This window comes from Apteryx mantelli, chromosome 19, assembly GCF_036417845.1.
Source record: "Apteryx mantelli isolate bAptMan1 chromosome 19, bAptMan1.hap1, whole genome shotgun sequence".
NCBI classification, from domain to species: Eukaryota; Metazoa; Chordata; class Aves; order Apterygiformes; family Apterygidae; genus Apteryx; species Apteryx mantelli.
The window spans coordinates 4,969,533-4,984,783 of NC_089996.1; the positions used below are offsets into that span (position 1 = coordinate 4,969,533).

Sequence of the window (15,251 nt, forward strand, 5' to 3'; positions counted from 1 at the left end):
GCTTAACTCCTCTGCCCAGAGGGAGCAGGAGGGCTGGGGCACCAGGCAGGTTCTTCTCTGCCAGATGTTTTACAATAACCTGACTGGAGTTATTTTACAAGTTGCACCCATGCCCATAGAGCAGAACTGGCACCTGAGCATGTTTGCTGGAGCAATATCAAAGACAGCACAGAAATAAAGGCCACAGCAGTGCAGCAGCTTCAGTAACTGGCCAATTTTTATCTGCTCTGGTCTCCCACATACTCCTCCTGAATTACAGCTCTTCTGCACTGTAACTCAGCCCTGTTAATGGCAACCTGAGCTCCTTCCCCAGCTGAAACCATTCGGCTGCTGCTAGGTTACAGGTACCCACCTGGGGAGATCACTCCACAACCGCAGCTCTACAGGTTAAAGTTTTGAAGCAAGCAGTAAATTCCTGAGATAAACAAGATTTATTTGAAGATTAAAGTCACAGAGGAAAACTAGATAAAGCAAATTGAATGTTTTCCTGGCTCAGTCTGTCATGGGACACAGAAAAAAACTAAAAAAGGTAGAACCCCTGGAAAGGACAGAGCCAAAGTCCCGTGTCTGGGGAGGTTTGCAGTGGGAAGAGTTGGAGGCAACGGGAAAAATACTCGTTTTTGAAGGCCAGCAAGGGAATCTGTGGCACAGCCATGAAACAAACCCCGTTGAGGAGCCGAACTACTCTCTGGCTTGTGAGCCTGGAGAAACCAGCAGTTGCCCATGAGTGGAAGGAAGAGTTCAGGACATCGCCGAGGCTTGGACATGGTGTGCCTGCATCTGAGTCGTATTTTTCCTTTGCAGCATTATTAATGCAAAGGCCTTTTCTTTAAAGGACCAAAGTTTTGGAATAAACTCTAGAGCATGCCTGTTGGCTACCAAGTAAATCCCTTTTTATTTTAGCAGTTGGTCAAAGCAGTGCAAGTGCAAAAGACTTCGACCACCCTGAGAAGGAAGGAGGAGTGACTTTGGTGGCAGAACTCTTCCAGCTTCCCAACCACAGCACTCCTATCCGACAGCACGTTTCCCTACCCATGTCACCTTTTACATTACAAGGGCCGATATTGTGGATCACAGGGGCATCGTTACAGTGCGATGGGATGGGAAGAGCAGAGTAAGTGTGACTCGTGGTGTCGCAGGTGTGGTGTAAAGCTGGTGGCACCAAATGGGGGGAATCCAGGCTTGAGTGTGGTCAAAGAAACAGAAGAGTTTGATGTCTCCTACTTGTTGTCTTGGTTGCCATGGCCTGCTCACACACCGCCTCTGAAAGGACAGGGAAGCCTTAACACAGCTGCCTTTACATCAAGAGACACCGTGGATGTTTCTTTGCCTTATAGAAAGCCCCCCCCAGCTGTGGCCTTGGGGAAGTCCCAGATGGTGGAAGGGATACGTCGCCTCTCTCTTGATGCAAAACAGCAAACAGGACATCTGTGTTAGCATCGAGTGGTGATGGTTATTTTTATTACAGAAGCACTCACAATCTCTGACTGAAATGAGGTACCGCCACGCTCAGGGAGTTACAGCTGGAGACAGCCCTGCCGCAAGGAGCTTCAGGTTTAACCAGAGCCAATAGCTACAGGGGAGGAAAACCAGTGCCGTCTTCCTCGTGTTACTGGGACGCGGGAGGATCAAGATTAGGAGCAAGGACACCCATGGAGTTGGTGGCAGAGCTGAATATCTATTCTCCGAGTGGAAGTCTGGCACCCAAAGCCCAGAACAACCCTCCTTATTTTGTGTCTCGGCTTCTGTACAGCTCATATTTACACTGCTCTCTGATTTCTGAACAATTGAATGCACGTGGAGGCACAGGGAGACCACTTCCTTCTGCCGTCTGCTTTCTGCTCAAGAACATGCCCGGCGTCGTATGGCGAGGAATTTGCCTGGTATTGCCCGTCTCTCTATCTCCAGCCATAGGGGGAATATATCCATCTCCTCACACTCAATGGCGAGCTCGAAGGTGAAGTTTTGCAGCAATGTAGTGAGGAAGAGGAAGAGCTCAATCCGGGCCAGCGCCTCTCCTGGGCACATCCGCTTTCCTGGGAAGCACAGTGAGAAAAAGAGGTGGCTTAATCCAGTGCTTGAAGGAATCACTACACTCGGGGAAAAGTGCATGCACATAGAGGGATAGAGGTGAGCGAAGAGCCCAAATTAAAGGAATAACTTTGCTGCCAACCAAAGTCAGTAGCCCTTTCATACTGGCTTTCCCTCTGACGGATTCGGACCCACCAGTGCAGCCATTGCACAGTAGCAGGCAGGCAGCATCCCAGCAAAGTCCGTGCACAGGGCTAAGCAGTTACCTGCAGAGAAAGCCATGAAGGCTTCCCGCTTCCTGAATTCGCCTTTCTCATCCAAGAAGTGGCCTGGGTCAAATTTTTTGGGGTTCTCCCACTGGACTGGATCTGTATGCACTGAAGAAAATATTGGAATAACAGCTGTGTCCTGCAGTAGAGGGACAAGACAGGAAAAGCAAGAAGGAACATAAGTATCATAGCATATGGCTTTGCTAAGCAGAATTACCATCTGAGGAACAGCCTGTGGGGCAGGGGAGTGCGGGTGCCCTTCAGGAGGCAGGTCCTGGTGATGGCTCTGCACCTCAAACCTGCCAGGCACAGAAGACTAATGTGGGGCTCAGCTCTTGCCCACAGTCCTGACCATCTCTCTGTGCAGCAACAGTTTCATTCAGAAACTGAGAAGCTGTCCTTGAGTTACTCCTACTGGTTTATTTTTAAAACCCTCTCCTTGCACAAAGTCCAAAGGAAGGAAGTGGTCCTTCAGGGTGGGTGTAGCAAAACATGCCTGCAATCAAAACCCAAACCAGGGGCACTGCCCAAATCTGCAATGGGGGTGAGGGCTGGGCTTGGCCGTGCACCCAGGGTGAGCTTGCACAGCATGGCTCACCAGCAGCTCCAGCATGGGTAACGCTGGTTATCTCAGTGGCGGTGGTGTGCACTGAAAGGAGGAAAGAGGTGGTATGCCAGGACAGGCAAGCAGCAGGGATGTGTGGGTAGGATTAGCTGTGGCATTCACTGCCCTCTTCTCCTCCGCAAAAAGGTTACCACCACCTTGCCTCACTGAGGATTGGGAAAGACTGGTGGCCTTCACAAGTGAACAAACAGTCCAGGGGTCAGTGCAAATCTTGTTCAAGGTTTTTCTGCCACTCCTCCCCTCAGAAGTGCCAAGGAGCCCAGTGCCACAAGGCCACCTTGGGGATGGTGTGGCCCCTGAACTTGACATCCTGGGTCGTCATCCGAGGGAAGTTCTCAATGCGGGACTTCTGGAAGCGCTGCAGCTCATGGATCACAGCGTTGGTATACGGCATCTTCATCTTGTCCTCTGTGCTGGGAGCACGGTCTGCGCCCACCACTGCGTCAATCTCCTTCTGGACCTTAGCTGGGAAAAACTCAGATTCAGGGCTTCAGTGCTTTCTATGCAAGGGCCTCCAGTGATTTCTCACTGGACTCTTCATACACCTATTCTAGAGTCAGAGGATGACCTAGCAGAGAGTGAGGAACCTAGTGTAACCCCTTATAGAGACCAAAAATAGGGTGTCTGCCCACATAACTCCCCAGATCATGCAGGTGTTCAAGGCTTCGCCAAGAGCATCTATCATGTGCCCATCCAGGGCCATCTGCATAGACAGGGTAAGGGGGAAAAGAGGGGGGATGCCTAGTGTGCAGCGGGAGATGTGTGGAGCTCCCTGGCCTATCTGTATTTTTGTTTAATGGAGCTCACTCTTGAGCAATCCACACAGGCTGATTTTGATCTCTCAGCAAAACCTCCCCACATGGGAGCCTCCAAGGCTGGGACTCTTGAGTCTGCTCCTTTGCTGCATCATGACTTACTAAGGCAAAGGAAACGGTTGCATTTTGGTACCCTTACCTTGAATATGGGGGAATTTAGTCAGCACCAAGAGGAAGAAGACCAGGGCATTGCCAGTGGTTATTGTCCCAGCACCAAAGAGATTGAACACTGACATGACCAGATCTTCGTTGCTGTACATGTTCTCCAGGCTGCTCTTCTCCTGCAAGTAAGTGACAGGGAGGAAATTCAATACAAGCTGTGCGATTATCCTTAGGCTGCAGCCAGTTCTCGAGGGCAACCCTTGTCCCCTCGGCAAATTTCAAGGCAGCTGAGGGAGTGCTGCCTTTCCTTGGTTTGCATCAGAGTCCCTCAGCACCTTCCCTGTGAGGCTCACCCTGGGGTGCGTGGCTAGAGGTTAAGCCTTACTAAACACCTCTGGGAATTAAGATTGAATTCAGAGCAGAAGAGAAAAACCTTTGCAACACCTCTACCTTCTCCGCTTTTATAAGGAAACAGTCGATGTAGTCCCGGGGAGAGCTGGGATCCAGGGTCTGCTTATGAAGTGTGACTCTTTCTTGGATGTAGTCCTTCAGCTTCTCACATTCGGCCAAGGCTTTATGGTGTGGTCCAGGGAGGTGGCGCATGATGTTGGGAAAGGTGTTGTACACCTGCGGACGGGAGAGGTACAGGATGGTTCAAGTGCCTGGATAGAGCTTCCCTCAAAGACAGGGGTTGCTCTTTACTCTCTTCTCTTATGTCTGGTTTCAAGCGCTAACACCTGGTGAGACAGCCCCCAGGAATACACAGGGTGATGCATCGAGACCTATTTCCAAGGACAACTTTAAAAATGTACATCATGGACATTTTTGGGACACTGCCTGAAGGCTGCCTGGAAGAAGCTGTCCAGCTGTTGGATCAGGGCCACAAAGAACATTTTCCTCCATCTGATCTGGGACAGAATTGAAACATATACCTATTATAGCCATATGTTTAATTCCCATCAATGTCACTGGTAAAGAAATGCTGTCATAGGCAAAGCCAAACATCTAGTCCAAAGCCAAGGAGTGTATCTAGACTGCCTGAATGTGTCAGAAACGAGGGCGCTGAGCACAGCAAGGGCACATACCATGGCAATGGGGGAGAGGAAAAAACTGACATAATTCCCGATCATGTCCAATAGCTCCAGAAAGGCTGTATCACTGTAGCTGTAGCGACTCCCGAAGACAACGGAGCAAATCACGTTAGCAACTGCATGTCTGAAACTTATCATTGGCTCAAAGGCCTCGCCTGCAGTGACAAAAGAAGCAAAAGATGCATTTAAAAGTCAGAAGTTATTTACTTGCATCACGCTCAGAAAATGTCCTTCCTTCCCCTTCAAGCAACTGTCCTTTCTCTTAGCTCTGAGCCCCATCTGAACCTGTCAGATCTAACAGACGAAGCAAAGAGCCCACCTGAGCTATAGACATCTAGATATATCTCCCTGCTCCTAAATCCTTTCTCAGTATTTCGGACTGAGGAAAGCAGAGGGATCTCCAGGTGCTTCGGGCACCCTGCTGGCATCCAGCAGTGATTTGGAGGGCCTGCAGGAGCACTTCTGTGCAGCTACCCAACCTCTCATTTGCACAGTCCACTAACATTTCATGATACTCTCTGGACACAGCAGGGTCATGACAGTGCCCAGTGTACAACCAAGTCCTCCGTCTCTTCTGCCTCTGCCCTAAGCAATGACTCCTTAAGGAAGCCTCAGAGGCATCACTGCTGTCTTATTTTAAAATAAGGAAGCAACAGAAGAGGCGCTTACCCTGGCAGAAGTACATTTTTGTCCAAGAGAAGCACATTACTCTGGGAACCCTCTGCATACCCTGGGTAGTGTGTTGTTCTTGCAGCCTCAATGCTGTGATGTTTATTTTCCTATTTCTGTTCTTTGGGCATTAAATGTTCCTTGGTGACCACCCACCATGTGCACCAATTCATGGAGGAAAGTTCCCACCGTGGCTTTCACAACCGTGACTGTGCTGACATCCTCACTGCCCTCTCTGGGTAGGGTAGGACAGTCTAAGTCCTCTCTCAACAAGGATCATTCACATCAGCAGTTGCAAATAGCTCTGGGGACCAGACTTGTCCCACAAGGCTGTCGTGTTCTCTGTCTGCCCCAACAGCCAGGGAGGGCAAGACCCATGTCACCTTTGAAGCTTGCCAGCAGCTCCACAAGATGCTGAGCCTCCTGCTGCACACGCTGCGACATGGTGTTCTTCCCCATCCCGAAGTCCCGCAGGGTGCTGAGCGTAAACCTCCGCAGCTCCCGCCACTTCTTCTCGTTGGTGGAGACAAAACCTGAGAGGAAGTGATGGAAACCACTCATCTGCCAACACACGCAGCTCCTCCACAAGAACTCCTGCGCTAAAACCGACTGAGGAGCAATAGGGCACTAAGCCAGAGGATGACCTTGGTGTGTGCACAGCATTCTTGAAAGGATGAGAATCCCAGAAGAAACTAAGAACAAAGCTGGAAGTCTGCATTCATAGGAATTATTTAATAGGAATTAATTTTGTCCTCAGACAAGAGAAATAATAGAGTGAGGGACTTGCAGAGTAGGAAAAGTGTATTTGAAGTCTTGGTTGTTGAGACATCGAATCATTCACTGGCCAGTCGTAATCAAGGACTTTGTGCTCATTCAAATAATAATAAAGAAGAAATCCAAGCACCTACCGTAATCTTTTGACACCTGGACCTGAAGGGGTATTTCAGGTCTCCCTCCAAACTCCTCAGAATGACCGAGCAAAGCATCCTTCACCACCTCGTACCCGCAGAGCACCACAGCTGGCTTCAGTCCCAGCCAGACTGTGAACACAGGGCCATACTTCTCCTTGAGCTGGGGGAAGAATGACAGAAAAGGTGCTGAGATGTTACCCCAAGCTCCTTGAATGCCTCCAGGCCACAAAGCTGAGATGAAAAGATGGGAGTTTGGCTTCCAAGAGCAGAACAGAATTTGAGCACTGGGAGAAACAGAGAGTCAAGAGAGACAGGCTCTTGGTGCTCAGCTGCAATATGTCCTCATGGCCCATATGTAGAGCTGATTTCACTGCGAAGAGCCCCATCCTCTAGGCTTGGTTGGTGCATGGAGATCCGATCACACCCACATCACCCACATCAGGACAGCAGCTGCCAGTTTTCTTTGCAGCAAGGGTAAGAGCGCGAAGGGTATCCCGTAGCGCTGCACCTGGGAACCGTTCTCCCAAACTCACCTCCAGCCGGCATGAGCTACGGTGCCTGGGGAGATACAGCCTCCGGCAAGGCTCTTCTGAAGTTCTTGGGAAACCCCTGTGTCAGAACAGCCGAGGCCTGAGGCTTTTACAGCATCACCTCAGTGATGAATTTAATTTTTTGTTTTGTCTAGAGGTTGCAATGCTGGCGAATGCGCAGGCAGCATGGAGATGTGCCGGCCATGGGGGAGTGCATCTCTTGAGGCTGCCAGCGTGTTCTCGCCTCACTCCCACCACCCCAGCTGTGCCCCAGGAAGGTTATGTTCTCACTGATACTTTGTGGATTTTAAAGCTCATCTGATCTTACTGAGAAGTGACTCTGGAAGGCAGCAGATGGTTAAACACTCTGCTCAACCAGAAAGGTATTAGTATCACTTCCATGGGTCCTATTAAAGCACGAGAAAGACTCAAGTAACAGTATTGATTATGCTCCAAGTAGCAGGGATTTAGGATATTTTGATAGAGCAAGAAAGGAGTGAGGGAAAGAGAGAGAAAAAAGAAAGGAGGAAAAAAAGTGACCTGTATGATTGACCTTTTATTTTGACATAGCATATTACTGCTCTCTTTCCCGCTACCCGGCCGGGGGAGGGAGCTAGTACGATGCTGCGGGCTGATTTCTTACCTTTTCATGGGACTTGTAAAGAGGTAGGACATCTTTTTGCCATAAGTTGCCCAGGATGGGCCATGGGGTTGGTCCTGGAGGGAGCTGGCTTCTCTTCCTCTCATTTTTCCAGACCAGGAAGCACAAGATGGAGAGGAAGAAAAGGGTAACGACGATCCCGGCTGTCCCAGCATCCATCCTCGGCTGTCACCGTGGAGCAGAGGCCAGAGATCACTCCTCACACCATGGAAGAATCAGGACTGAGCAGCGAGCAGAAGGGAGCCGAGCTCTGCTCCGTCTCTGCCTTTCCCTTGCGCTCTATATAGCACAGCCCTTCCCACCAGTCCTGGCTGCAGAGCTTAAGTCTCCTGCACTCACCCCTCAGCCAGTCTCCGGGAGGTCAGTGACACAGAAATGCTGGCCTCTCCTGGCTGAGCGCAAACCTCAGGCCTGCCGTGTTGTAACACAGACCTGAAAGAGCTCCAACACTGGACTTTTGCATTGCAAAACCCTGCACGGACTCAGGCAAGGAGATAAAAGCTTTCCCCAGCCCGCTCTGCCGAATCCCTTGTTGTTTGGTGCTCCCTTTCGGTGACCTGCAATGCAAGAAGTTGCCGTCATCCTGGCAAAACCCTTATGTCATCGCCGGGCTATTGCCCTTCTCGTCACTGCCTTTCTTGTTAGTGCACTGACCGAGGAGGGAGACGTTTCCCTAACAGGAGAGGCTGCCCCCAGCTTGGCAGAGGGGAGCCCCAGCGATGGGGCACGCTCGGCTGTTCATCTACCTGTTAGTTTTAGGTTAGCTGAGAATTTTCTATTAAATAGCTTCTGATGGAAAGTGGACCAGTTGTGGGGGAAAGCCTGATTTTGCTGAAAGATTTGGAGTTTCCGCTTGGAAAAAATCAAACAAAAGATTTTGTTGCGTGGAGGAGTGTCAACCAAAGCTGTTGGGCTTGTTGGAGGTTTGGGGCCAGCTGCTCCCCCAGCTCCCTGGCCTCTTGGGGCTGCTGCAGGGACCGAGCTGGGCCTGCTTTCGAGCCGATCGCTCTGAACACAGCCCCTCAGCACTGCCTCGCCGGCCGCCCGCTCCTGCAGCCGAGCAGAGCAAGGCAGCTCACAGCAAATGATGCGATTTCTCCTGGAGGAAAAGAGGGAGGAGGTTTTATTTCAGGTTAGTGCCTGCAATGGAAGTGGCCTTTCAGCAGAGGGCATTACATGATATTTTATGAGGAGCCTGAATTATAACGCTCACGCCCAGCGAGGCAGCAGCCCCAGGCTTACTGCTGCTGCATGAAGGACAACCTTTGGATAAAGCTGGGAGAAATGGCCAGGACCTCTGCACTCGCACCCTTTCTGGCCACGTGGCAGGGCAGTTTGCAGCCAGCGGGCAGGGCTGCTTGACAGCCTTTCTGGGATGAAACCCTTCCCGCCTCCGGCACAGGTCAGCCCGGCATGGGGCTCCTTCAGCCAGGCGCTGGGGGATGTGCTCACGCGGCTGCACTGCGGTTCCTTAGACAAAAAGCACCAAGTCTTCACATCACCAAAAAGCTACCGGCAAGTGAAGCTGAACCTCCCACAGCCCTGAGACTGCTGCGTTTCAATATTTCAATTTTTCCCCTCAAGACCTAGGCTGCCCCATTGCTGCCAGAGTTTGGAGGAGGCTCTTCCCTCTACCAGCACCGAGAGCACACCCAGTGACAGGGATTTTTTTTTGGAGAAAACTGGTCCTGGCAGGGCGGCCAGGAGTCCCATAGCTGAGGCCAGGAGATGGCCATTAATCACTCACTTTCCCCATCCTGTCCCTGCTCGTCCCACGCTTTGTTTGAAACTCTTGGCTTTGGCACCTGCAAGCGAGGAAGCTTTGCTCAGGGACGTGCTCAGGGACCAAAACAACAGGAAAAAAGAAAGAAAAAAAAAAAAGCAGCCATGGAGATTGCTCTGAGTAGCAAAGTTTAAGTGCAAGGGGAAGTTCCCTCTTCTGGAGGCAGAGCTCAGGCAGGCTTCGAACCAACAGACAGACCCCATGGACGGATGCTCGGACACCAATGACGTTTCAGCGCAACTCGACCAATGCTGCAAAGGTGTTTTGAAAGCTAAGTGTCTCTAATACAACAATAAAGCATTATTGTTTTGTGTTATTAACAAAACGAAGCAAACAAAGAAGTCACCACGGGTGTTAGGAGGTCATGACTCCAGGTCACAAGATGAGCAATTTAAGAAGAAAAACATATGTACTGGCAGTGACAATGAAATTTTGTATTTGTCTTTTTGAAACGCTTATTGAGACTTTGCTGTAAGTCTTTCTTCATAAACTATCAAATAGATTGAACCAAAAGACCCACAAAATAATTTCAGTATTGTGTCTATTGTGAAGTATGCAGGAAAAAAAGGAAAGGTAGAAATTGTTGACTAAACTTTCAGCAGCTAAATGCCATCTTGCTTGAAGAAATCTCACTAGTGAATAGCACAAATGGGCTTTGGTGCAGCCACTTCCACACTTAGCAGGACTGAGGCCTAAAGTGAGCCAAAAATACCTTGTGTACCCAAAACTGTTGGTACTTTTTCCTTCTTTCTCTGATTTTCTTATGAGGGCTTTTGGAGAGCAGGCATTTGGGGAGAAGCAGACTGCTGCAAGGCCACTTCTCCATTCCCCAGCCTGGATATTGCTTCAGGAACAGCCTGTGAGACCTTTCAACCAAAAGAATGGGAATAGCAGGAAACGGTCAGATATAAACACACAGTGATGGACCCGTGTGACATCCTTCTCTGTGAAAAGCATCCTGCCTCTTTGCTTTATTCAGCAAAATTCAGGCGGAATTCAGTAATTCTGAACAACAGAGGAGAATATTTTGATTTTTCCAGGAAAAAAAAAATTTTTTTTGGTTTGCCAGAGGCTTTAGATTTTAATTCAGAAGTAACATCTAGAAGAAACCAATAACCAGAGCAGCCCAGCACTGCCCCATTTTGGCTGGCAGGCTCCAGGACGCAGCAGGAAGGCTGGAAGGCTGAACCCTGGCTCCCGCCTGCCATGGGCCAGCTCCTTGCTAACCCAAGAAAAAGCATTCCTAAATTAAATGTTTATGTTACTAGATCAGACCCAGAATATATCTGAGGGGCAGATTCAAGGAATGAGAAGAAATGATGCTTACAGGGTATTTTTTTCAGTGTAGAGGTGTATTTGGAAAAGCTACTAGGCAAACAGTGTAACACAGAAGTGAGAGAAAATGAGAAAATGACTCTAGTTAAATAAAGAAGTCAATAAAATATCTGGGTTATTGGATCTAGGAAGACCTGCAGCAGGAAATCATAACATTCGTCCCTGTCTCTTAGCTATAGCTTTTATACAGCTGGTCTCAAAATGCCTCGGAAGGAGCAGGACACATCCCACAGATGCGGAGCAGAGAGGGTACTGGCCATGGCACAGAGCCACCGCATGGTGTGGCCACAAATAGGGCCTGACTGGGGACTCGGTCACAGAAACACTGAACCACCAAGGTTGAAGGCACCTCTGGAGATTGTCTGTTCCAACGCCTGCTCAAGCAGAGTCAGCTGGAGCAGGCTGCTCAGGACCATGTCCAGTCATGGTTTGAATATCTCCAAGGATGGAGATGCCACAATGTCTTTGGGCAACCTGTTCCTCATCCCTCCTCACAGTGAAGAAGTGTTTTCTTATGTTTCAGTGGAATTTCTTGTTTTTGTTTGTGCCATTGCTCCTTGTCCTTTCTCTGGGCCCCATTGAGTAGAGTCCAGCTCTGACTTCTTTACCTCCCTTGTCAGGTGTTTATATACACTGATAAGATGCCCCAGAGCCTTCTCTTCTCCAGGCTGAGCAGTCCCAGCTCTCTCAGCCTCTCCTCATACAAGAGACACTCCAATCTCTTAAACGTCTTTGTGGCTCTTCGCTGGACCTGTTTGAGTATCTCTGTGTCCTTCTTGTACTGGGGAGCCCAGCACTGGACCCAGCACTCCAGGTGTGGCATCACCAGGGCTGAGGAGAGGGGGAGGATCATATCCTTCGACCTGCTGGCAATGCTCTTCCTAATGCACCCCAGGATACCATTGGCCTTCTTGGCCAAAGGGACACGTTGCTGGCTCCTGTCCAACTTGGAGTCCACCAGGACCCCCAGGGCCCCCAGCTCCAGCCGGTTGCCCCAGCAGATATTCCATGTATTCCCCTGTTATTCCTCCCCATGGCAGGGCTTTGCATTTCCCTTTGTTGAGCTTCATGAGGTTCCTCTTGGCCCATTTCTCCACCCTGTTGAGGTCCCTCTGAAAGGCAACACCACTAGTCTACTCGTCCCAGTTCTGTGTCATCTTCAGACTTGCTGAGGTGCACCCCATCATCCAGATCATTAATGAAGACGTTAAACACTATTGCCTAGGGCTGGATCCCATCTCTGGGTATGAGGAGAGCTAAACAAACACCTGCAGGTTCCCCTGATCTTGTGCTTTAACTCTGCTGGCTTAGAGTAAGCTGTTATATTACACTAAGGCAATTAATATTATCCTAATGCAATTTTCTCTTGCCAGCAGCCCAAAGCCTTGGCGGTCTGGAGGTGCTCTGCTCGCTCCAGGGCCTTGGCTGTGCAGAATGAAGCATGCGTAAAAACAGCTGAAAACCATTTTTGTCTCTCTCTCCCTCTCCCCTCCGTGAGCCGAGGAGCAAAACAGCAAGGCACTGCATGCGCTACGTCTGCTCGCTGAATACCCTGGTCCAGTTAATGACTAAAATGAGATTATTTTTGGTTGCTCTTAATAATGCAGCAGTACTTGCTGCATCAGAGTTCGGCCGTAATTACACAGAGAGTGTCATTTGTAATGCCCATCATTTCCTCCCACTGGAGTGTAGCTCTGCAGCAGGATGATGTTAGATCCCCTTTTCCATTCCTGGGACGGTGTTTGCTCTTGGATCCCTCTGGTGTGCCCAGACGTACACCCAGCCCGATCGACAGACCTGCCTGCTGAGTACAGCCTTGCCTGCATGAAGGGTGTTTGCACGCAGAGAAGAGAGGGTCAGATATAGCACCAGGGCTGGAGCATTTGAGGTCTGCCAGGGAGATAACCCCCAGCAACACACTGCAACCTCCGCTCTTGAGGATGGCAGTCTGGATTGACTAACAGGCTCCCCTGACCTCCGTGTCCCTGAACACACCGGTGACCCACCTTTCTTTCCTCTCTGCTCCTTGCAGACACGATCCTCACAGCGCTGCTCTCACGCTGCTTATTACTCGACTGCATGTCTCTCTGGAGACAGACTTGCTATGCTAAACTGGCCGAGATCTTTTCTCTCCTAAAGGATGGAAACATGATTCCTTGCCGGCTGCTAGGTCCTCAGATGAGTCATCTGCCTTGGTGGTTGGTTATTAGAGCTAGCATTAGCATTTTGTGATCTTAGCTCACGGTACTATTATGCCGGGGAAGCGGTGTGTGCGCGCTCAGCTGGCCCCCAGCTGTAGTTTGTCGCGAAGGAGGACGGCAACGCGTGCCCCGTGTTTCCCCACATGGCCAAGCAGCTGCATGCTCCCCGCGCCAGCGGCGTTCAGCTCCAACCAAGGGAAAACAAACCAACAGCGATGCAAAGCTGGAGATGCCGCAGCGGACAGCATGGCCACTCTGCAGACAGGGTTCCCTAGCCCGAGTTGCCCCCTTTTGGGAAACAGAGGCAGCCTGGTGGCAGTCCAGCTTCCTAACCAGCTGCTGAGCTTGAAATGCTGCTTTCAAGCATCCCTCTTCCTCCTTCTCTCCACAGTCTACCTTCTCCTTGCTTCCAAAGCTGAAGGTGCTGAGCACCAGTGGCCATCTTGGAAGTCCAGTCTCAAATGCTCCTGGGATGCATGATGCCGTTATCCCTTTGGCTGCTCTGATCTTTCTACCTGCTCTGATGGTCAAGCTCTATGGGGCTGTACATAGCTACGGAGCATCAATTTTCTCCCAGTTATTCCGAAGCAGAAGTTTCTTGCTGGCCCGTAGCAGCAGATTTGTGCTCCCATCCCTGTCACAAGCCTTTGAGTAAAGGCGCTGAGCTATGCCGTCAGCTTAAAAATAACCTCTGAGGGTTCAACATTGGCCTTAACTGGAGGAGCTCTGGGCCCTTCCTTGATCCTTCTACATATTGCAGATAAACCAAGCAGATGGCTTGGTCTGGTTTTCCACGTCTCGCTTTGTCCCACAAGGAAGAAGCCAGCTTTATCCAGCTGCCAGTGGATCTTTATGTCCATAAAACATCTCAAGGCACCCTGGCAGCTGGTCGCGACTCTGAGCTATCGTTCCTGGACCCAGGAGGCTGACCCTGTTGCAGGGAGGGCAGATGCGATCAGGCAAGGATCCCAGCCCCATTCAAACCATCGCTGACAGCTAGCAGCTCCTGGGGAGGGGCACGGGGTGCTGGGCGGAAAAGCAGGACTTGCAAGCTAAGATCTACCTGCTTGAAAATACGGGCAAAGCAAGCCCACAGCAGGATTTCTTAGTGCACTCCAAATCTGACTGCCTTCCCCTTCGTTCTTCCCAAGACTCAACCCCTCACACACTGAATGCAGGAAGTTTTAATTAAAACTACATTGCAAAATGCTTTTCTCTTCATGATGACCCAGACACCCGTGGCATCTTCTACCACTTGTCTTCACAAACAGCTTTTGAGTAGAAAGACATAATTCAAGCAGGAAAATGAAGTGATTTGCATTTGCATTAAGTAAATGTCACTCCCAACCTAATTCTAGTCTTCAGTGTTTTTAATTTTAACAGCAGGTGATTTGTACAGCTGTGGCAAAGCGTCAGAGAGCAGACTGCAATCCAGGCGTTGCAAACAGCCATGGAAAGGGTAATGGTTAACTGGGCAATGCCAGGATTCATTTTGTTCCCTTCAGTGATCAAAAAAAAAAAAGAAAAGAAAAGGCAGAGAGAGAGAGAGTTTCCCACTTAACTGGAGTTTGCACAGAAGAAAAATCAGGGTAGATTTTGCCTGAACCGCCCTGCAGGATCTATCACCCTCCAGGTCAACGTGGGCATGGCCTGCCGGAGACAAAGGCCAATGTTCATCTTCTGGATCTCTCGTTTCTGGCAGCCATCGACTTCTGCCGGGCACCGACCTGCCTTCGCCCCACGCACACACCGACGGACGGAGGCAACCTGCCCGCGGCGGCTGCTGCAAGCTCTTGTAAGGCTCGAGCTATAGGCGCAACCATGAACACTGGGCCACATCCTGCCAGGCACCGAGCAACCTTTTTGGGAGCGAAGGGATGCAGCTTTATGCAGGACAGAGTTAAAACTGGGCAACCTGGTGAACAAACGCAAGCGTTTGCCCAGCAAGAGTTCGTGCACACCCTGCCAATGACAACTTTACTACAGTGGCAAAGGTGATCGGACCTATAAGCGCAGGTCTCTACCGTGACATAAAGTGACCAAGGTTATCTATTATATTTATATATCTATAGATTCATATATGATCTATAGTTGGCCTAAGACATGCATTGATAAAATGCGGTCCTGATTTGCGGGGTGCACATACACCTTTGCCCATGCACTGAGCCACGCGAGCAGAAATAGTTCAAATAAGCAGGATAAATTAGGAAGCGGCGGAAATTCATCAC

General features: G+C 50.1%; 1 protein-coding gene across 2 annotated transcripts; it reads right to left on the reverse strand.

The window, feature by feature from the left end:
* Positions 1–1,433: 1,433 nt before the first annotated feature.
* Positions 1,434–8,146, reverse strand: LOC106499405 (cytochrome P450 2C5-like). 2 transcript variants are annotated; one of them, XM_013960883.2, is made up of 9 exons: positions 7,687–8,146; positions 6,511–6,673; positions 5,986–6,135; positions 4,928–5,088; positions 4,293–4,469; positions 3,880–4,021; positions 3,203–3,390; positions 2,298–2,408; positions 1,434–2,036 (listed from the first exon to the last, which is right to left on the reverse strand). In XM_013960883.2, the coding sequence occupies exons 1-9, from the start codon at positions 7,861–7,863 to the stop codon at positions 1,899–1,901; spliced, it is 1,407 nt and encodes a 468-aa protein (XP_013816337.2). In that variant the 5' UTR covers positions 7,864–8,146; the 3' UTR covers positions 1,434–1,898. The 2 variants fall into 2 exon arrangements, with proteins under 2 accessions (XP_013816337.2, XP_013816335.2); XM_013960881.2 differs by having other exon boundaries at positions 2,298–2,439.
* Between the last annotated feature and the right edge of the window lie 7,105 nt (positions 8,147–15,251).